This window comes from Limulus polyphemus, unplaced genomic scaffold (genome assembly GCF_000517525.1).
Source record: "Limulus polyphemus unplaced genomic scaffold, Limulus_polyphemus-2.1.2 Scaffold144, whole genome shotgun sequence".
Lineage (NCBI taxonomy): Eukaryota > Metazoa > Arthropoda > Merostomata > Xiphosura > Limulidae > Limulus > Limulus polyphemus.
In genome coordinates, this window is record NW_013665754.1 from 422993 (window position 1) to 446483 (window position 23491).

General features: G+C 30.4%; 1 protein-coding gene across 4 annotated transcripts in view; it reads left to right on the forward strand.

Annotated features, from left to right (window-relative positions):
* Positions 1-23491, forward strand: part of LOC106475145 (F-actin-uncapping protein LRRC16A-like) — a 94124-nt gene that overhangs the window by 19702 nt on the left and 50931 nt on the right. For 3 of the 4 annotated variants that reach the window (XM_022380266.1, XM_022380280.1, XM_022380269.1), the window contains exons 4-14: positions 1700-1759; positions 7690-7817; positions 8528-8696; positions 9929-10002; positions 11269-11344; positions 12114-12202; positions 13132-13226; positions 15457-15498; positions 17570-17757; positions 18441-18518; positions 21089-21276. In XM_022380266.1, coding sequence (XP_022235974.1) covers positions 1700-1759; positions 7690-7817; positions 8528-8696; positions 9929-10002; positions 11269-11344; positions 12114-12202; positions 13132-13226; positions 15457-15498; positions 17570-17757; positions 18441-18518; positions 21089-21276 — 1187 coding nt within the window. The remainder of the gene's footprint in view (positions 1-1699; positions 1760-7689; positions 7818-8527; positions 8697-9928; positions 10003-11268; positions 11345-12113; positions 12203-13131; positions 13227-15456; positions 15499-17569; positions 17758-18440; positions 18519-21088; positions 21277-23491) is intronic. The other variant, XM_022380277.1, reaches the window with a different exon arrangement.

The window sequence follows — 23491 nt, forward strand, 5'->3', positions numbered from 1 at the left end:
AGGGTTACGAGAATGGTGGCTGGGATGGAGGAGTTGTCATATGAGGAGAGGCTGAAATTTCTCAAATTGTTTTTTCTTGAAAAAAGAAGAGTTGGGGGGGGGGTCTGATAGAGGTGTTTAAGATTGTAAAGGGAATTGATAGTGTTGATGCATCATCTTTTTTCATACTTAACAGTGAGAATAGTAGGACTATGGGACACAAATATAAATTTTGGCAGGATAGGAGACATCTTCAGATAAAACAGTTTTATTTTCATAACAGGGTGGTTGATCTTTGGAATGGGTTACCTTTGGATATTGTAGAGGCAGTAAATTTAAGTGAGTCTAAGAGAAATCTCGATAAGTATATAAATGACAAGGGCTGGCTTTAAGATTTTTTAAAATTCATTTGTTACTAGTTTTAATTTAGTTTAGAGGTTGTAGCATCCGAGATGGACCAATAGGTCCAATGCTGTCTCAAAATGCTATGTTAGTTACTTTTGAGACAGTATTTATTTGTTTTATTATTTGTTAGTGTAACACCCTTTCATGTGTGATGTTTTGTCCATGAATTTTATTTCACTGTTAATATTATGGCTTCATATTGGCTGGCTCAACTTTGAAGTCCTCTCTTTTATCAGGTTTTTATCACTGGTGCATGGTGCAAAAACATTTTCAGTAGTTGAAGTGTTTTTTGTTTCATCACATTTATATAATAAAAATTGCAATAGGAAAAACTAAATTGAAGAGGGGATATAGCTATTAAAAAAAAATAATGGGGTGAACCCCAACAGTTTACTTTCATGATGAATTAAGATTTATTTTGAAACCTTAAAAATGAGAATGCATTTTTTTCTGATTCGAATAAAAAGTACAGTCATTAAATATATATATATATATATATAATTTTTTGCCTTTTCATATGCCTTCATTATTATTATTATTAATACAAAAATTATCACAATTTGACACTCGGTTCATACATGTTTACAGGCTATTGAGAAAATGGAAACACAATCAAGTATAATATAACATGCTTTAAGTGGGTATAATATAGCTTTTTATTTCAATTATTTTAGCCTTATGCACATGGTTGGGGTTGAAGTGTGCATGACATGACCTTTTACAGAGTGCCATTCAACATAATTTTATATATATGATGTCAGAGTTATGAACTATTCATTTTACCCTATATTTAGCAACAGTTCATGGTAGAGGAGAGTAAATACAGTATGATATATACAGGGTTACTGAAAATATTAGATATGCATCTTGGAAGTTTCAGAGGTTATACAAACTGTATGACTGATGTAAGTATTTATTCTTCACATGAACATAACCTTACGCTTCTGCATGTCCGGGTCAGAGTCAAACTGACATTGTCGATTCACAGACATATCTTGAGTACAGATATCTTTGTAACTCATCTGATATTTTGTGTACAATAGACTTGTACATTTTACTAAAAGCTTGCAACATTATGTGTAATTAATGATTTGCAATTATAGTCAATATTTCTTCTCTAATATGGGTCTAATCCAAGATGTACATTGGGTTACAGTCTTAACTACAGCCAATGATAGTGTAATTACTAAAAGAAGCCAAACTAATTAAGTTGTGAACTTTGTTATTAAAGATATAACATTGTCAGTTCTTGAAATGTCTGCTTTATGTATTAATATTTTTTTCACACAAACTATTTGATTGCTTTGCCATTTAGGTTGAACAAACATTCCACTACCTGGACTTACAAGCTGTAGAGAGTAAAAAGCAAAACCAGGTAAGTAAATGTTTTTTTTTTTACTTTTATGTGACATGTAGTTAAGAGAGTTATATTTTATACATGTTACTATAAAAGATTCACCAAAATATTATGCTGCTTTAACTTGTAATGTGTTGACAAGTTCTATTGGAAAGTTCTTGAAAAAGAATACTGAATGATTTTTAAAATTTTAAATTAATTATTTCATTAAATGGAAATTCTAAAATTCCTCCAAACTTTTTACCATTGGTACCAAAGAAGTACTAGATTAATGGAAGACAGTGATAATGTGATAAAATTCTCTTTCTGGTCAGTTTATGTAGTGTGGTAATATTCTATTATAAACATAATGTTATCAACCAGGGCAGAGTAATACTAGAGTTTACTATATATACACATTATTAACTGGGCAACATTCACTGTTTTTAAAAGTGTTAGTTTTTGTATTAAGACTTTTTAAACTTCCCAATTTTTTCTTAACCAGCTCAGAATTAATGCAGTCATCTTGTTTGTTCTCATTTCCATTTATCAACTGTTTAAGATGTGGAATATTGCTTGAATCTTCGTTAGTAAAAACTGAAGAAAAAGCAAAATCTAATAACCCAGCCATCTCATAATCATCAGATACTAGCCTCCATCCTAACGTTTTGTTTACTCTTAAAGTATTTAAAGAAGTCCTTACTGTTAATTTTCAGCCAACCATTTCTCATACATTCATTTTGATGACCTAATATCCTGTTTCACCAACTTTCTTGATCTTCTAAATCTCCTGTCATACCAGTCAATTGAAATTTCTTAAATTTATGATGCTTTCCTTTAATTTTATATCTTAAACTCTTTGTAAGCCAACCTGGTTTGTACTTGTAGCTACCCTTTTCTTTCTATATGTAATATGTTTACCTTGAATATTTAAAAAAATTTCACATCTGATTAGTGTCCCCAAATAACACAGCTGCCCAATTAATAACAGATAATTCTTGTCACATCCCTTCAAAATTTGCCTTTTCGAAACTTGTAACCAAAATATCCTTATTCCTTATCTCCATATGCAGCAAAACATTGAACCTAATAGAGCATTGATAACCCAGATGTTCCACAATTTACACCCTCTCTATCATTTCTGTATTTGAAGTTAACAATAAATCTAAGATAGTATTGTTTCTAGTAGGTTCCTTGACTAATTAGTGAAGAAAGCCATCATGAACAGTTTCCAAAAACCTTTTTCCTTCATGGTTTGACTCTAAAAATTTCCAAACTATATGCCTGTAATTAAAATCACCCATAATCAGCACATCATTAACAGATGAAATCTTAATCTCATTGTAATGTTTCTCACTAATTTCATCAGTATGATTTGGTGGTCTGTAACAAATTCCTACTAAAAGCCTTTTCCCTTCATATTCACTAATAAAAACCCAAATGGATTCAATATCTTTACTATTATCTTTGATATCCTCAACTTCAATAGGATTAACTTACATTTTATATATAAAGACACTCCCCCCATTTCATACTCTATCCCTATTAAATAGCCTGTAATCTTGTATTTCAAAGAAATTTCTGCCATCCAAATCATCTATGTTTAACTACGTTTCAGTTATTCCCATTATATTAAAATTCCCCATTCCTACCAGTGCTCTAAAGTCACTATTTAATTTCTTATACTTCTAGCATTACAATAATAACAATTAAGCCTACCCTTATAACTACTTCTATACTCAGTTCCTATGCTAAACTTTTCTCTGCCTCATATTCTTTTGCATTTAGTTTTCCTGGTCCTCACCACTATCTAGTCCTAGTTTAAAACTTCCTTTACAGCTGAGTTAATAGCCTTAAAGAAGCCAGCCCCTATCTTATTTGAATGTTAACCATCCATTTGAAAAAGCTCCCTTCTTCCACTGAACTGATATCACAAGTCCAACCATCCAATCTGCTCATCCTTACATACTAACCTAAGCCTAGCATTTAGCCCTAGTGACCTACTTATAACTTCATCCCACAGTTAATTCTGGGCAGTATCCCTGACAAAAGTAAGTTATGGTCTTTTTCTTAAAATGCCTTTATCAACCCCCTGTACTTATTAATTAGCTCCTCTGAAATACCCTTCCCTACATCATTAGCCCCTAAAGTACCACAAAAACTGCATCTCTGCAAGCCCCTTTATTATTTCTCCTGCTCTGTCAGTTATATCCTCCACCTGTGCCCCTGGGTTGCATAATCTGATTCGTTTCTCCTATTTACCCCACAGACTATCCTATTTATATGCCTTGTCAAGGAATCGTCTCTTACTATATCCTCCTTAAGTTTATTATTCACATCCTTTTCTGTCTGCCGGAGCCAATAGAAGTTGCTCAGTAGAATAGGCTCATTGCAATTAAATCCACTACTTTTAGCCCTAATAATACTCTTTCTAACTTCCTGAAAGTCATTCTCAGCTGATGTATCTCTTACATGTAAAAGCTAAAGCTCCTCCTGAAATCCTCCTGCCATTTTCCACAGTCTACACTTCTCTTTTTCTATTGCACCTACTTTAATCATGATTGCTTCCAAATTCTTCTCCAACCTACAAACAAGTTGCACATCTTCATTACTAGCTAAAAGTACATGCCAGTCCCGAGTTCCCAAATAAAACCCACACATTATGCTTAACTCCTACACTAATCTTAACCATTGTATTTATACTTACAGCCTGAAAATAAATACTCAATACCAAATACCAGTAGCCTATTGTTAACACTGTTACTATTAAGCCTAATGTTTAAGAACCAATTATATTATTTTTTTATCACTACTTTGTCTTCACACTAAAGTAATAGTTTATTTTTAATTATATAGAACTTAATAATTTATTAGAACAATATACATAACGTTAATGATAATTTATATAGGCTGATTTATGTTATAACCTACCTATATCTATAAGATGAATTTAAACTAATGGATCTCAGTTCAAGTAAACAAGTTAATTCTTAAAACACCAAGTGACAGTAAACTAGTTTTTAAATTGTACTTATTTAATAAAATAATGTAATTGTCCTGTTTTACGATTTACCAGTAACTTGAAATATACCTTAGCCCTAAGTACTGTTACACGTACTAAGCCTATTTTAATGTTGTAGTAATAATTTACACCACTAAACTTTAACTTAAAACTTTGACCGTCTTACTTTTATTTACCAATCTTATTATATCTAGTTATTATTGTGTTATTTAACCCAAATTACTACATATTGTAATAATAATAATATTAAATAACTTTCAGAAATGTACAAGAGCTTAACTTTTCAACATCTTCCCTCTTCAGTTGCACCCTCTATCATCTGGTGACTTGTTGTTGGCTGCTATAAGCTCATCACAATCATTATGACAAATAAAATGTTAACATTATGGAAGATGATAAATTCACATTAGGTAGAGTTACTCAGGCAACAAAGATAAAGAATATATGTATACATATATCTAGTTTATCAGACCAGTAATGTCTTTTGTTAAACTTAGATGTGTGTGTGTGTTATTTTGCAAGATTTCTATTAGGTAGTCAAGAAATTAATTTTTTTAGATGAAAAAACCCAAACAACTTATATTTCAAAACAGTTATTAAATGAAATAGTCTCCATTCTTATCGATGATGCTTTTCCATCTTACAATCAGGTTGTTAATGCCCTGATTAAAGAAATCACTTGGCTTTGAAGAAAAAACATGTCAATGTCCTCTTTAATACCTTCCACATTTGCATACGTTTTCCCATTAAGATGGTGGTGCCATATCTGGATAATATAGTGGGTGGAGGAGAACTTCCCAACCCAATTCCATAATTTTGTGTTGCGTCAAACGTGCCACATGTGAACGTGCATTGTCGTGGAGAAGAAGAAGAACACCTTTCCGATTGACGAGTGAAGGACGTTTCTGATGAAGGGCTTGATTTAAACGTTCCAGTTGCTGACTATAGTTGTCTGCATTGACGGTTCGCTGTAGATTGAGGAGTTTGAAATTAATTACTCCTTTGATGTCCCACCAAATGCAAAGCATCACTTTCTGCGGATGAATTCCAGGTTTTGGGGTTGGAAGTGGTTTTTGTATAGTATTTAGCCATTGTTCTTGGTGTTCAATATTCGCATAGAGAATCAATTTTTCATCACCGGTGACAATGCTGTCCAAAAATGGTTCACGCGCATTATGCGCCAGAAGAGACGAAGCAATGTTCACATGTTGGAAACGGTGATCATCGGGGAGTTCGTGAGGCATCCAAACACCTTCTTTATGGAGTTTTCTCATATTCCTTAAATGTTTACGTATTGTTTCATTAGAGACATACAATTTCAGGGCCATTTCATGAGTGTGTTGCCTTGGGTTAGACTCAACAAGCGTCTTCAGAGCATCAATATCAATTCCAGCATGTTGGCCCCTGCCATCACAGTTTTAAGGCTAAAGTCACCTGAACGAAATTTGCTGAACCATTGTTGACACCTACGAACATTCAAAACATTTCCATAAATTTCTTTGATATTCTTTGTGGCTTCAGAGGTGCTGTTTCCCTTTTTTGTATTCAAACGGCATCACATGCCAAATGTGTGTCTCGTCGTGTGCCATTACTATAAGGGATTAAAGTATACTAAACTTTACACATTATATAGGTGACACTAACATGATATTTAGGTGGTTCATTTAACTAATATAAGTGATGTACATTTTTTGGGGGGTGGTTAATGAAAGTGTTTCAAAATGTGACATTAATTTCTTGATGACCTAATATTTGTAGGTGGAGGTTTTATATTGTTTGTTGGTAGATAGAGGTTTAAACGAAAGATATTCAATTACTCTTGTTAAAATATATTTATGCCTGGCTGATAAAACAGAATATAAAAAGCCTTTAAGCAATATTATTTTCCTGACATCAGCTTGAAGTTTTCAGGGTTTTCTTTAAAAGACTCTATTTTCTTTTTTAAATAGCATCCTTTTGGGAAAAACCTAGTTTTGACATTGTTGTATTGTAGCAGATAAACTACTATTATGTATGTTATTAATTGGAGTCAAATATATTAAAATATATTTATTAAAACTTAACTAAAAGTTTTTTTCAAAGAACAATGAAACATGTTCAATCACTGTCATGATTAGTGGCCTATACAATCATCTGAGTATTATTGTGAATTTGCAACTTTTTTATTATTATAAATAGGTACAAATTATAAACTAATTTTAATAGTACGTACTGGCTGCTAATCTGCTGTTGGCTTTAAGGAAGTACTGAGAAAGCCTATTTTCTGTCTTGGTAGTGGCCAAGATTTGATGAATTATCCACTTGATTGGGGTCTACCCCAGTAGAACTTAAATCAACTATTTGTATATTTTTCAAGAGGGTATCCAGATTTTACTGACTTTTGTGCTAAGTTAACTGAGTGTATTATGGGTTAGGTGAATGTAGAAGATTACTTTTATCTTTCATTTTCTCCCCTGTTATTCATGTTCTGTTATTTCAATTTATTGGATGGTGGTCTTCTCTGGCATGACGGTACATTATAGCTAGATCATTATTACAGAGTCTTGTGTGTCCACTGTGCTCCTGAATTTTATCATATTTGATCTTTTTGTTTCTCAAATGTATTGGTATCCACATTCACAGGGGATATTATAAATGGTGTTTCTCTTCTTCCTTGGGTATCTAGGTGGTTTGGTGTAACTAATTGTGATCATATTATATTCAGTTGTTTCCTTGACAAAAGATTCTATAAATTGTGACCATTGTATTTATTATAGACATAAGATTGAATAAGTAAATAAACTGCTTTCTTTGCGAGAGTTTCAAATTGGTATTGTAGATCACAATTTAATAAAAAAACTGATGCAAATTCTCACTTTTCTGCACAGGATTTGATGAGTGTACTTCATTAGAAAACAAAAGAAGACTGTATAAACAATGTAAAACAACTGTATCATTCTTCCTACAGATTTCTTTGTTTGTAGAAAACAGAGCTTACACTTTCTATACATTGAGTTCTGACTCCGAAGATGTTGACTTGATGATCAGTCAGATTGGTACTGCTGTAAAGACTATATTTCCCCAAGTGCCTTTGGAGTAAGTATTGCTTGCAAATGCAATTTCAGTGTAGTATTTTCTTATTTAAAGCAAGCTAGACATTTGCTTATTGGCTTTGTGTGTGTAATATTTTAGTTAATTGTTATTTGTAACCCCAACCCCATGCATATTCAACTTACGAGTTGCATCAATTAATATTCAGGACAGAACAGAAAAAAAGCAATGCTAATGAAAGAGAGAATTGAATATTAACATGTCCCTCAGGAGCCAAGGGGTGTCTTTACACTACAATTTGTTGAATATTAAAAGTAAGTTCAATCCAGAAACTACCAAAGAGAGTGGTTTTGGATGCATCTTTTCAAGACAAGTTTTTGTTTATTAATTTATAAATTTTTTAAAGTGAAATACAGCATCCTCAAGTCTCCAAAGTAGCTAGTACTAAGGTCTACCCACTGGGAGTAATTTCAGTAGATATCAATAAAGCCACTTTCTAAGTATTATTATTTAAGCAATTGCCAACCTTTTATGCTTCTACTATCACCTTTTTACATTTAGGTTTTAATTGAGATACGGATGATTTCACCTGCGATTTGGTAGAGAAGGTTGAAGCATCACAATAGTCAGCAGTAGGATGAGCAGACAGAAATACTTTGAAAACTGCAACAACAAAAAAGCTACCTAGCACATGGGGTTGTTATTAATAACTTAAACAATTTTTGTGATTACGTACATTGTTATTTTTTCATTAGTTTCATCATCCGGAGAATGGAAGTTGTTCCTGAAAACCGACTTCAAGGAATGACTGATTACAATCAGAGCCTGGAAGCGAAAGACCCAGGTCCTTGTGGTGGATTTTCAACACAATATGCTTGTATGTGTAATTATCATGGGCTTCCATACCGTGAAGAAGTTGCATGGGTAAATCCTTCAGTCATATATATGCTAAATGTTTTAGAAAAAATACAAAATATTAAACTGTTATTCTTCTTTTATGCTTTATTTCCCAAGTCTGAATTAAACATTCAATAGATAATAGGGATTACATGAATGTTAGCCCTTTGTGTGTGTGTATGCATGTCAGTACTTCCAGTCTGAAAATGTGCCAAAAAATAGAATCTGATGCTTTTTTTTTCAGAATTCAAAACTAGAAAATAAATAAAACAGTACATATTAAACTTTTAGCACACTTGCACTAATTCCAAAATCATTCTTGCTGAATTTAAGTATTCAAGACATCATGCTTTATGTTTTGTTCCCCCATCACCTCCGTTGAGATGAGATTTTTTATATGAGATCTGAGGGAGTATATTTTAAATGAAGTAACTCTTATAGGTAAATGTTTTAACCTAAGGTTTATCGCAACTTTTTCTTATAAAAATGATATAAACATTAAAAACAAATTTTTTCTTATTATTGTAATCTTTATTAGCATTTTAATTATCAATTCAAATGAAAAACCCTATTTATTTTGCAAAAATAAATCAAAACTTGTAGTTTACGTGGAACCATGTTAATCATAGATGTTTTCCCAAATACTGTAATGTATAAACTACATCATGAATAGAAATTAGCCAGTATGATTATAATAATTTATTACAGTTCCATGATATTTTTTCATTCGGTACTTAATTGTGTAAATTAGTAGTACAAAAGATTCATTAAAAAAAATTTCTGAGACTTAAATAATGTTGTGGGTGGTATTTGGTTAAACATTATCCAGTTATTAAGATAGAAATATTAAACAACACAGATAAATATGTATTTAGAAATAGTTATTTTGTTTGTATCTCAGCATTAAATATGTTTTTGTTACTAAATAAAAAACATTACTCTCTTTCCGTCTCTAATATATAGATATAATATTGAAGGTATTGTTCAAGCTTTTATACTTACCAACAGCTAATATGGTTGTTTGTATACTCTATTTAAATTACAACAGGTTGTGTTTGTATATATAATAGCACTGTAATGCTTGTATGTAAATGTGGCAGATGGTCTTGCATGACAAAACATTGTTTTAAGGTTTATAAAAGTGAAATATTCATGATTTAACAAATGTACTTAGCTTTGTATGTTTAAAATATAGCATTTCATGGCAGAGGTTTAAATAGAAAGACTTGTTTTTTATATCCGAGTATTTTGTATTACAGGATGTGGACACAATCTATTTGTCTCATGATAGTAAAGAGTTATCACTTTTAGACTTTGACCATTTAGATGGAAGGTATACTTTTTTCCTTTATTTATATATTCTGTTTTGTACTGAAAGATTTTTATAAAATAAAAGCAAATATTATTTGCATTTGAAACAAACTTCTGCAAAACCATACTAATTGTGCACGGTAACTGATTAATATTTTTTATACATTGGTGCATCATTATTTCTAGAACTGATTTTGTGTTGCTTTCTGTAGTGTGGCAGTGATCAGTTTACTTAATTGCATCATGACATTGAGTTATTCAACTGCAAATCTATAATTATATTTTATGGTTTATCTACATATTTGTAAGATATGTTGGAGAAAAAAAAGTGCACTAAACATTATACTCAATTTGTTTTTGGTTAAATTTGTATACATTAGTCCTCAAAAATTGTGTTTGTAGCTTGTAAACATTGTTTATGTTGTTGAGCTTAACATTTGAACTTGTTTTGCCCCATTATTAGTAAAATTTGGTACAGTACAACTAAAAACTCAACAATTCAAAAATATTGTGAAAGCTAAGTTTGACAGTTAACCAGACTTGGCCAGATATTTTATATTCTGCTGTGAAAAACAGTACATAATTTTAAAAAAATACGACCATACATGTATTTATAATTTTTAATTGTTATATGTGCTCTAACATTATGGAATATAACTTTTTTTTAATGTTAAGGGTTATTTTGGCAGTTTATCTTTGTAAGCAAACATAAACAAGTATGCCGTTGTAGTGTACCATGAGAAAAATGGATGCTTTTGTTCTTTTAGCTCCTAGATTTTGACAAAAAATATAATCTCTTCATATTTATGTACACATTTATCCTCAGTAAAAAGCTTTGTTTTCTGGAAAGTTCAACAAGACACATCAGCAGTTTCACAAGACACATAAGTGTCTGGTGGTGAGAGGATTTTTGAAATTTCTAAGATCTATTTAGTGCAATTCCCAATTTTTCTAACAATAAAACTTGTTCTTCTGTAGCTTGATATACAATGAAATATTTCTGAGTTTATTACTTAAATGTAACACTAAGATTAGTGTCAAAATTTGTTTAATTAAAGAACTAACCTTTTGACATGTAACAAATGATTTAAGTTGACATCCAGCAGTTAAGTTTTACATGTATGTAGCATCAAAATATGTCTGTCTATTAGCTTGGACAATCATGTGTATTTTGATCTGAAATATATATGTTGTAAGTCTTGTGCTTATTTATCATAACAGGAGTTGTTGTGAAATTTTATGGTATCTTGTGTTTTTTAAAACATACTTCCTATTTTTATTATTACAGAGATTTAGTGCCAATCATTTCAGCTCTAGGATACAATGCATGGTTCACAAAGTTCAGAGCCAGCAATATTAAATTGGTAGGTTTTTGGTTTAGTTTTTTCATTTCTCTGATTTTTTTTGTTGATAAATGTTGAAAGCAGTCTAGAATAAAGTTTAAATCGACACAAATGGAACAATACCAAATTTAAATAGAAACTAGTTTTGACATTTCACATGTCTTTTTCCAAAGTTTGCTTGTGGGAGGAACATACACACACACACACACTGTTTATTTTGAAACAGTAGTTCCAATTCCTTGAATAGCATATGAAATCAGAATTGGGTTTAACTTAAAGTGACCTTCAGATGTGTTGAAGTTTGGCAACTTTGAGTAACAAAATTTCCAGAATTCTTCTTTTGACATAATTTGTAGTTCTATGTATTATCTTGGCTGATTCCCAGCTTATTTTATGATCAAATTCTCTTATGTATAGAAAAATTGAATTATTTGTTTGACCATTTTTGACATCCTTTTTGTGTTTTGCGAGTCTGGTATCTAAATTTCTACTAATCTGTAAAAAGTTTGTTGGTAATGTAATAATTATTTATCAAGTCTAAATATCATTAAAAAAATGTATGATATAGAGATTTTTCATCAACTTGGTCTTTTTCTCAGGATGTTTTGACTAAATAATTTTATGTATATTAATGTAGAGTATATTGTTTATTATAAAACCTAATTGATTGAAAAGCCTGTTATTCTCTGTATGTAATATTTTCTTGATAAACCATATTTAATATTTAAAAACAGCTCATTTGTGGTAAGTTGCTACTTCCTTAGAATGTGTTGTGACGTATCTTGTTTAGACATCAGAAGCTCTGGAACAGATTTTACAAGTTATGAAAAAAACTGTATCTATTGAGGAACTCTATCTGGACAACACTGGAATTAAGTGGTAAAAAACTATTAAACTGATAAATGTGAAAAATATGTAACTTTGAAGTTTTACAAAAACTTAAATTGTTTTAGTGATTTAGTAAAGTTACAGTCACCTGTACTCCACAATTGGACTGTACTTTGTTACTTAGAGGAGTCACTATGTGCTAGTATTTTATGATTAAACAAAGCTCATGTGCGTCTGTTTTTTTAATATCTCAACCTCTCTAAATCTCCTATTACTTTAATATTAGAAGTTAAGAAAATAAGTTGGCTTTATTTGTAGATAATGAATTATTTTTATATAGTCAAAACTGTAATTTGTGTATGTATTTTCCCTGTGAAAAACTTTCACTTACAGAGAATTAAAAATTTACAAAAAATGTGTTAAACACTTTTTTTATTAGTGTTTTAAAACTGTAGATGAAGAAACAGTAAAACACTAATACCTGATCTCTTGAAGTTTCGAATTAGCTATATACTTGTAAAAACAATATTTTGTAAAATGATGTGAAGTAGAGAATCCATGTGCTCACAAAACATTTATGTTAAGTTACAAGTTGTAGAAACATTAAAGGAAAAAAAGTGTTGTTAAAGTTTTCAATCAGGAGATGAAATCTGATAATGATGGATTGGTTTGTTAAACCTAAGAAAATAGTTTAACACAGCAATATGTAACACAAATTAATGTTCTAAATACAGAATATGATATAGCAATGAGATTAACAGTTTTTAAAGTGTAACTTTTTTTATTTATCGTAAACTAAAACATTGTACTGGAAATAATTTTTGGGCAAGCCTTGAAATTTGAAGATTTGTTTAAAATGTCAGAAGACCTTAAAAAATAAAAAATAATTTTTTAACCTATTCAGTTTGCAGCTATTCCACTTTCCAATGACTGTAAATAATGAGACTATTATAAAAATACTTTCCTTCACTTTCCTGTAGGGATTTTGCTCACAAGTTGTCAATGGCATTGATTTCCAATCCACATACCCCTCTCCACACCCTTGACTTGTCAAATAACTTAATAGAAGACAAAGGTATGATATATTCTTTGTCTAGATGTTGGATTTAACTATTTTTTCTAATACCAGTTGTTCTATCTTTTATTTATGTGTCTTAAACTCACATTGTTAGTTTTATGTGCATTGCATGGTTCTGTGTGTTTACTAAGCGTGGACAGACTAAAAAATGCTCGATTAATATGACACATAGTTGGGAGTATATGACACATGAGGATAGTGTTTTCAATAGTATAGTAATATATTAACCTACATAGAATAAGTGTTTTCAATGAAATGCTATGAAAGAGATCTCTGACCAGTCTTCACCATCTTGTGAAACAGATGTTATATTTTTCTTTTTAGTTTTCCAGATTTTACAATATTAAACATCTAAAATAATATATAAATATATTTCAATGGCAAATTTTACTTGAACATTCCATTTACCATTTATTATTGTATAACCACATTTTTTTATTGTTAATTTTATTCTTTCTCTCTATGTTATCAAAAACTGAATGAAGTACACCCACCACCACTGTCATCTCACAAATATTTTTGAAAGGTTCAACATTCAGTGGCAAGCCTTTAATATTATAGTCCTGATACATTTGGTCGCTCAAAACCAGAGATTAGAATAGTGTGTGCTGAAACAACTGCATTCTTTCAACAGGATATGTAAAACCTGCACACATTACTATTGACTTGTCCCCTTGTGGGCAATAAGTTGGTGGACATATAGCACCAAATTCTGGGTCCCAATTTTCCATGGTAGCTAGAGATCAGATAGCCCATTGTTTAGCTTTGCACTAAAACAGCAACAACTATTAAATGATATGTAAATTTTTAGAATTGCAATGAGGTGTAATTTTCCACTCTGTATTAAGTGTTTGCCCATCTTTTAATTATTCAGTGTAGTATTCCTAAAACCAGTAATTGAATGTTACTGTTTTACTTTTAAAATACACTGGAGTTATTAATTAAATTCATTTTTTATTTTGTTATTAACAACACAAAATTAATTTGTCAGTATATGCATAGAAGATAAATAGTTTTGCATGAAAAAGCTATACTGAAACACACATTAAAGATGCTTTGCTTTGAAAGACATTTTTTCTCAGTATTATGTTACCAATGGTTAGAACTAAAAATTTTGAAAGCAGCTAATCCTTTCTCTACCAGGTGTTACTGTTGTCTAATTAAAATTATGGATATGAAAGTAAGCAACTCTTCCAAGGAAATCACATGATAGGGAAAAAGTTAACAGTAACACTTTGAGCCATAAAAATCTAACATTGTAATTAAATTTTCAGGAATTTAGTTTTTTAATAGATTATAGAGTTAAATGTATCATTTAAAAGATTAAGTACATTTAACAATTAAATTAATGTAGAAAAGTTCCTACTAAGCTGTATAAATGCTACTCCTCATAATAAAGTTATTCACATTGAGCTCTTTAGGTTGAACACACACTTACGTGTATAAGATGTAAAGGAACAACATGAGTCTCATTCTTACATCAGTAAAGAAAGAATGTGGCAAGACTTGTACCTTAGATGTGCTACAATAAAAAAAAAACATTCTGCTTAATTTACTTCAATTCCCTGAAAGATATCAGAATATTGAAGATAAATTTAAAACCTATGTTTAGATGCACATAAAACTAATATTAGGCTTGTACTGTCATCATTTTGAGAATAAAGTGTTGATAATGTATAAAGTATAATTGCATATTTAGGTAGCTTGGATATGTATAGTTTTTGGAAGTGTATTAAAAAATGTTTCAATATACAGAAAAACTAGGACACAGACACAAATTTTAGGAATTGAGCCCTCTTAACTATCTGTTCTTTTAAACATACTGAAACGAGCCAAACCTCATGAGATATCATTGGATTTATGGCCAGAAATATTGTTAACAATGAGGGTACCGAACTGATGAAACAATGCATTATAATCTTTATAAGTAGATACATAAAAAGAGTGTATTTGATTACCTATACTGATAGCCAGGTTGATTTTTAGTTTATCTGAGTAATAGCTTACTCTGATTGGAAGTTATTATTTAAACACACACAGATAAACAAATCTTTGAAATGGAATGCTGTGAAAAATGTTAAGAAGACATATTTATACATGCCTTCACAGGTATTGAGAGTAAGGAAACAGGAACAAATAAAAAATTTTACAAAATACCATCAAGTTGGAGTGCACACACACACACATACATTTTGGTGTAAACTAATTCTTTGTTTTTTTCCTATAGGCATCAGTAGTCTGAGTGGAATCATAGCCAAGCTCACACAAGGTTGGAGATGTATAGTGTAATAACTTTTCTGTTCACTGTGCACCTAAATCCTCCTTGTGTGTGTGATTAATGTACTTTGTTTTCTGCCTTGTAGCTTAGCGTACATGTTTGTACCAGTCACTATCAGTCAGCTAATTATTCTTTTCTGTCAGGTCTTCAGTGATATCTATAGTTCCCATTTTGTATATAATTAACTTAGAAATACTTGTTTCAGAATGATGGTTGTTTTATTAGCAAGATAACATGATTAGTATAATCCAATAAACATTAAGTAACACTATGTATCTTCTGTGAAGACAAATCTGCTTATTTGTAGTTTTGTTTGCATACATTTTACAAATGTCATTTGTGTATGTCTTTATCCTATTGCATTGACTTTTTTTTTGTCCATTATTCTGACTTGCATATTTATTTTCTGGAAATCTTAGTATGTGTAATTGAAAGATTTGTTATTAAATCTTATAACACCAACTTGCATTTTATTATAGCAAGTGAATTCAGTTTGTTACAACTATAACTATCAGTGACGAAAACCACTGGCCATAAATAAGTAATATCTTCAAGTATTCAACCGGTTTTAAAAGTTCTAAAAAGTATCTGCAGAATTATTTGTCTTTTGTTAAATGTAGTTTACAGTTCACCAATAGATTTTTAATTAATGTTGAAGTTGAATGTGGAATTAAAGAGAAACATTCTGAGATGATTTCAAAACTTATGGCTACCATATCAAGCAAACATAAATATGTACTTACACTTGTAAATAAACTTGCATGCATCCAGCTTAACATTGCAGCTCATAATTGTCAGTGATTACAGTATTAAATGTTACTAAATTACATTTTGATATCCACTGGCTAGAATAATGGATGACAGAGGTACAGACACGTATCAGATAACCAGATTATCAATATTATTAAAGTCACAGTTACATGTTAGATGATTGTTTAAAAGTACAGAAATATATAAGTGGTATATCAACACTAAAATAGTTACATACCAGACAGTTGGAATATATCATCAATAATGTACAACCACATGTCAGTTGATTGAAATAATTTGCAGACCCTTTATCATATAATTAAGATATTAACATTAAGGTAAAGTATATAATAGATGAGTGGAATAAAGAAAAATTAAGCTGATAGGCACATAAGAGATGACTGTGGTGTCAACTCTAAAATACAGTTACACAATGGAAGGCTATGGTGTCAACACTTAAGGTATAGTCAAACATTAGATGATATACCATGTAACTAAGACACAGGGTACAGCTATTTGTTAAATAATTTGGATATCAAACGTTCATATGTACATAAATATGTCAAGTAACAAAATCAAATGAAATATTGAACATTACCGATTTAAAACTCTCAAGACTTTGGTTTACTTTTGAAAATGGTTAAAGTTAAGCAGCAGCATTTTGGTACCTGAGGTAGCTCACACATTATTACAAAATTACAGTAACCTTTTTTGTGTCTCCAGATAGCTTAGATTCAGGTATAAATTATTGGTTGCCAACTTATTATTATATTAACATAATGTGCTTCCATACTTAAGGTTCAAGTATTACAGTAATGTTTTTTTATATATAGTTAGAAAGCTTTGATATTACATAAGCTACATTTTGGTAAAGTCAAATAGTTGAGATGCTGTGACATGTTAGTTGTAGTAAGCTATTTTGATAACACCAAGTAGTTGATGATTAGTTGACAAAAGCAGTAAGCCATATTATGGTAACGTCAACCATAGGTATTTAAGATACTAGAAGATGATAAATTATATTTGATAGTTGAATATTAGATGACTGTATGCTGTATTCTGATAGATGTTTCAACAGTTAACTGTGATCTTGCTGACATCAACAGCATCAGATGTATTCTGGTATTATTACTTAACAAGAGTATTGAATGACATTAAGTATTTTCTGGTGCCATCACTTTTAACCATAATATTGCAGCTCATTAAGTTTTTTCCTGGCACTGTCAGCTAACTAGGATATTATACACTATATAAGGACATTTTATTTTATCATTTGACCCCCCTACTTGATAAGTTGTATGTTTTCTATCAGGTGTTGGTCATGTGAGTAATGCTGTTGGCAAACTACAAAAAGGCCTAGTTCACCTTAGCCTTTCCAAGACTGGATTGACGTCTAAAGGAATCAATAACCTTGCACATTCTCTCTCTCTAAATCACTCCATGCCTTCTACACTAACCTACCTCAATCTTAACGATAATGTTTTCAAGGAAGATGTGAATGTAAGTAAATTATGTTGAACACGTTAGCTGATTCATAATTCAATCCAAATTTTTATATTATTTGAGAAACTGTGAGTTTTTTCCTACCTTTGGAAGTTGAGATGAAGGCAATTTATTTTTTAATATCTTTGTATTGTTTAATTTATTGCAGTCAGTTCTCTCTTTGTGTTATAAGAAGTTTTCATTTGCTAATTTTTATTATGTTTTTATGCTTTATTACAATAGTATCAAAAAGATATTCCCTTTTTTTTTAGTTAAACTTACATTTAATTTTAAAGAAATATTTTGAATGGTAGTTTCTGAAAGTTGTTTTTATTTTGTGGAGGAAATAAATGAAATAATAAACACAATTAACAGAGTGAAGGATCATCAGTTTGGTTTTAATTCTATACAACCAAGTTAGTGTAAGGAATGTAGTAAGAAAAGTTAAAAATTATGTTTAATGTCTTTAGTCCCAGCTAGACCAAGAAAAATATTGTTTCCTTGACCTCAGTTACATATACTCAAGTAATATCTAATGGAAATAGGGAAAAATGGTTAAATGTTTTGATTTTAAATGAATCTGTTCAGAGTGGAATGAATTCATATGCTGTTCAAGAACCATAAAATTGTCAAGTTTGTATTGAAATGTTAATTGGACAGGTATTTTTTTAAACCTTTTATCTCAACATGTTTTCTTGTAGAACTTGTACAACTTTCTGGCACAACCAAATTCTCTTATACATTTAGACCTCTCTGGTACAGAATGTGCAATGGACACTGTAAGTTTTATTTATATGCCCATTATTATTGTTATTATATAAAATTTTTGTGTTTAATTTTGTATAGATATTTTCTTATAGTAGTTACATTATCAACCAGTAATAAATATTTTGAGTAAACAGTTTATTTTAGAAAGTAACTTATTTTTTAAACTTTCAAACTCTTAGACAAAACCTTTATCTCCAACTTATTTGTGTGTGTGTGTATATAACTTAACACTTGTCATGCCAACTTGTAACAACTTGCTTCATTCAGAGAAAGATGTCAGTTTTTAATTCCATTTTATACTTCCTGCAAAATTTGCAGTAAAACTATATTCTCTTTCAAGGTCTTGCACTTAAGCTGTTTCCCATTATTTTCTGTTGACAGAAGCACTTGTTAAAACTAGAGATTGATATCAAATTGAAATGTATTACAATTTGTGTTTAGTATTTAAACACAGAAAAATTAACTATACAATGATAAAACACATGCATAATATTAATATATCAGGATGTTTATGTAGAATTTCTGATTATTAGCACCAAGAAATGAGACTGGAAACTAAATAGGAATTTTTTAAAGTGTATCCAGTTACCTTTCAAAGAAAAAACTATTAATAACATGTTTCGTGTTGAACATCAGGAAGTAGTATTGTCTATTTTTGTAATTTGTTCAACTGGTTAAGTTCTATGTTTCTAGGCGAGATGACACTGAATTGTAATTTTTTTTCTAATCATTAAAATTGCATATTACAAATTACGTACCACAGAGTTATGGAGTATTGCTAATGATATGAGTAAGATTTGGATTAATAAAGTTTTTGTACACACATAAATAAAACTTTTCAACTTTATTACCATTGTAACATCAAAGCTCATTTTTCATTTCCTGATACTGTTTCTTACCTGTGCTGGAGTATTAGGATTTTTTATATATTTCGTTGCAGTTTCTAATGTAATTTGAGATATATTTCATATATTAAATTTTTCTGAAGTTGTAAACAATGAGATTCTAAATTTTCACTATATTAAACATAAACATGAATTTAGAATTTTCAAGTCTAAAAGTTAACCTTATAAAAATTAATTGTAAATTTTCACTATTTACACAGTTCTCTCTCAGGAATGCATGTTCATTTTTTGCTTGTTTTGCTAATTTCATAGCCACTGTATGAAATTTTATGAAATGCCATTGATGTTGTGCATATATTATCAGATAAGCAAAAACAGTTAGGAACAAAAATATTTTTTTTATAATAAGATTTAGACTTGTTAACATAATGTGTTTGTTAATCACAAGTGAAACTAAGTAGGTTGATAACCACTTTAATACTTATGCCCTAAAGCAGGGGTTCCCAAACTTTGCCAACCAGCAGACCCACTTCAACTTCTTTACTGTATTTGCAGACCACCTCCTGTTAAAAATAGATTTTATCATGTGTAACTGGGGTATCATATGCATATTTTACTACCATTACAGATTGATTCTGGTTTTAAGGAAAGAATAATGAAAAGAGATTTAAATATGGAAAATTAGAAAAAAATATTACGACTTACTATAATCTGAAGGATGATACTGCTTTGCCGAAGTGTCAATATCTGACAGTTTCAAATGAAGATCTGGCTCTACATTTATCTTATTTCAATACTTCGATTTTATATAAGCAAGTTGAGAGGAACCTCACTCATATAAATAGGTTATAGAAAATGCCATTAAATATTTTACTGCTTTGAATGACAGTTCAGGATAATCACATCTCACGTGTAACCCAAAAAAAAAAAAGTGTCAAGTTAGTTTGGCCAAAAAATTACTTTAGTGAAGCGTCACATCAGAGAACAATAAGGCTATTTTCTTCAACTGCAGTTAAATTTTCAACATATACAATGTCCACATTAAATGGATCTCTGATCCACTTATTATTGGAATCGGGATTCTTGAAACAAATTATAACTCATTACTGACACCAGTAGTAACCATGTAATTATTGTAATAACTATTAATTGTGACACTAATGTATACACTGTAGTGATGCGTCAATCCAACTGGAAATCAATTTTCTTGTTTTTGCAATCGGCAGGCAACAGTGCCAGGCGCACAATGAATTTACATAATTCAGTTTATGTTAATTACAGTTATTAATTTGGGATTTATATATATTACTATATTAGTCTTATAATGTCTTAGCATTTTATTTTATTCATTACTCTTTCAGTAAATGGTAATTTCATAAATTTGATGTACTACTGCGGATCCCGATAAGTACTCTCATGGATTCCCAGGGGGCTGTGGACCACTGTTTGGGAACCTCTGCCCTAAAATATAAAATGTGTCATCATACACAATTAATGAAACTGTTACATACAACATTTCACTTATTAAATGAATAAAGTGTGTGGCTCTAACAATGAAGTATGGAATACATCTAGTCTCTGGAGACAATAATGGTAGCTGCAAAAGGGAGTTTCATCTTATAGGAAAACATTTTCATATTTAGAGATCATACCCTCTTTAAAAAAAAGATTTATATTTTGACAGTTATTTTTTAGAAGTACCTGGTTGTATATAATGAATTACTGTTGAATTCTAGGTTTTTGGAGCTCTTTTGAGAGGATGTACCCAGAAATTAGCTGAATTGAATCTTGCAAGAAACCAGTTTTCAACTAAGAAAACAAAGGATGTGAATGTTCCACCTTCCTTTAAGGCATTTTTTTCCAGCACAGTGGCTCTTCGATTTTTGAACATGTCTGGAAACAAACTACCCCTTGAAGCTTTAAAGTAAGCATCTGATTAATGTGAACCTGAAATAACTGAATTTTGTAATCTGGCATGGTATGGCCTAGTGATTAATATTCAGGGCTGTCTGAGGCTTCATGGTTCACATCCCTTTGCCACAAAAGCATGCTAAGGGCAATGGTCAATAACAAGATTGTTTCCAAATATTAATTTTTTATTACAACATAGCATACTAGGCTATTTTAATATTTTTTGTGTAACTGCTGTTAATGAATTTTTTTATAGTTTCAGGAAGTCACATGGCTCATTTTCCTAGGTCTTCAAAACTTTACCTAGAGGCTGTCACTTTCCACACTCATGATATGAACCTAGTACCTCATTCTATTCAGCACCATTGTTTCTACATATATACACACAAAACAAATATAGATTAGTTGGGATTTTCAGGAATTTGTGGGGTAAAAGTTTATATCATTACTTTTTAACATAATTTGTACCTGTTAAATCTGAAAATGCTTGTTATCAAGCTCAGTTTTGAGTTTATTTGCTTTTATATTACAAAACATAAAATGGCTCCCAAAGAGCAATTTTATGCCATTCGTTTTATGTAGTTGACTGATATGACCTAAAAAATTCTTACGAGAGATGTTGTAGCATTAATGTTACATCCACAGATACCAGGGCATATGTCCTACAAATAGATACCAAACTACCATAATTATTCCATTTTATATAGTGTTTTAGTTAGTGTTTATAACATATACAGAACTACTGATAATGATGCAATACTTTCATTTTATGGGGAATAAAATTTAATGTTTTCTGTGGAACATCCTGTCAGCACAAATGAGGTACCCCAAATATAGTGTGATAATTAAAACTTGTTAATTTAAAAAGGGGAATAGGGATCATCAAAAACGAACAGAAACAAGTTGAATCAAAATGGAAAGTTTATATTTTCAAGCCTACAACTAGGAACTTAAAAAAAAAGTAAACAAACTAGGCTGGAAATAGTGTCTACATTATTTTCTCAAGCTTCAAATCCCTATTTTGACTTCATGTCTACAGTACTTAGTAGTTATATATATATAGCTCTAATACTATCAGTTACATTAACTGTCAATAAGCAATGAAGTCAGCACTATAAAACAATAATATACTTAATATAAAATAGCCATTATAATAGAACAAAAATTATTATTTTTCATTATCAGTCCTTGTTGTCAACATTAAGTTATAACAGATAATGTCTGTGGTCATAGTACCCAAATGCTTTAAGGATATTCCATTTATCAGACAAAATCCAGATATTGATGTCAAACTAACCAGCAGCTATGAAAAATTAGTCAAGGGTTAGGAGTTGAGTGTTTACACCCACAATGTCTCAACTACTACTGTCCTTTGCTGTCTGCAGCCAGTTCTTGGATGGCAGTTACCCTTAATACTCAGAGATACAACCTTAAAGTATAAATAAAACCACCCTAAAAATTTTACAAGGTAAAACTCTCAACCTCCATCCTTTTATTTTCAAAATAATGTTAACTCTTTCAACCCGGGCTCAGTCCATGGAACCGATCTCGTAACCATTTTGTGCTTGTTATAGTTGTCGTGCTTTAACTTTTAAATTAATAAGCAAATGTTAACGAAATTTGGCAGTTTATCAGTAAAAATTACAGTGCTTTCATATGCAAAATATCTAATTTTTTTATTAAGTTTTAAGGTTTGTAAAACAATGTTTCTCTCATGCCTTTTTTTTTCTTTTCACATCTTGCCTATCTATCATGCAAAGTAATTTTCGTTTTAATATTAAAAATACTTTTATGCATCAGAAAATTTTGAAATATCACATGTGAAATCTTTATAATGTCCATATAGTTATCAAACATTTCTTAAGAAAAATCTTTACATTTTATCTGTTATTTTCAGTAATTAATTTCAGTACAGGTTCGGTAAATTTGACCGATCTCGCAACCACCATAAAAAATTAGAAAATAAACATAAATTATGCATTTTTCATTCTAGAATGAACACAAATTATAACATGAAAACATAAATGTTTAGATGAAATAGCTTAAATCTCATGACGGTATACAATAATAATATTTATTATTTTTTATTATATTGACCTTTCACCTGTGCCTGTCTTACGATACAGAAGTTACAACGACATGGCTCACATGCACTCATGTTACTATATTCAATAATATAAAACTGACAACAGTCTTTACAAAGTGACCTGTCTTGGCTGTGTTTTAGT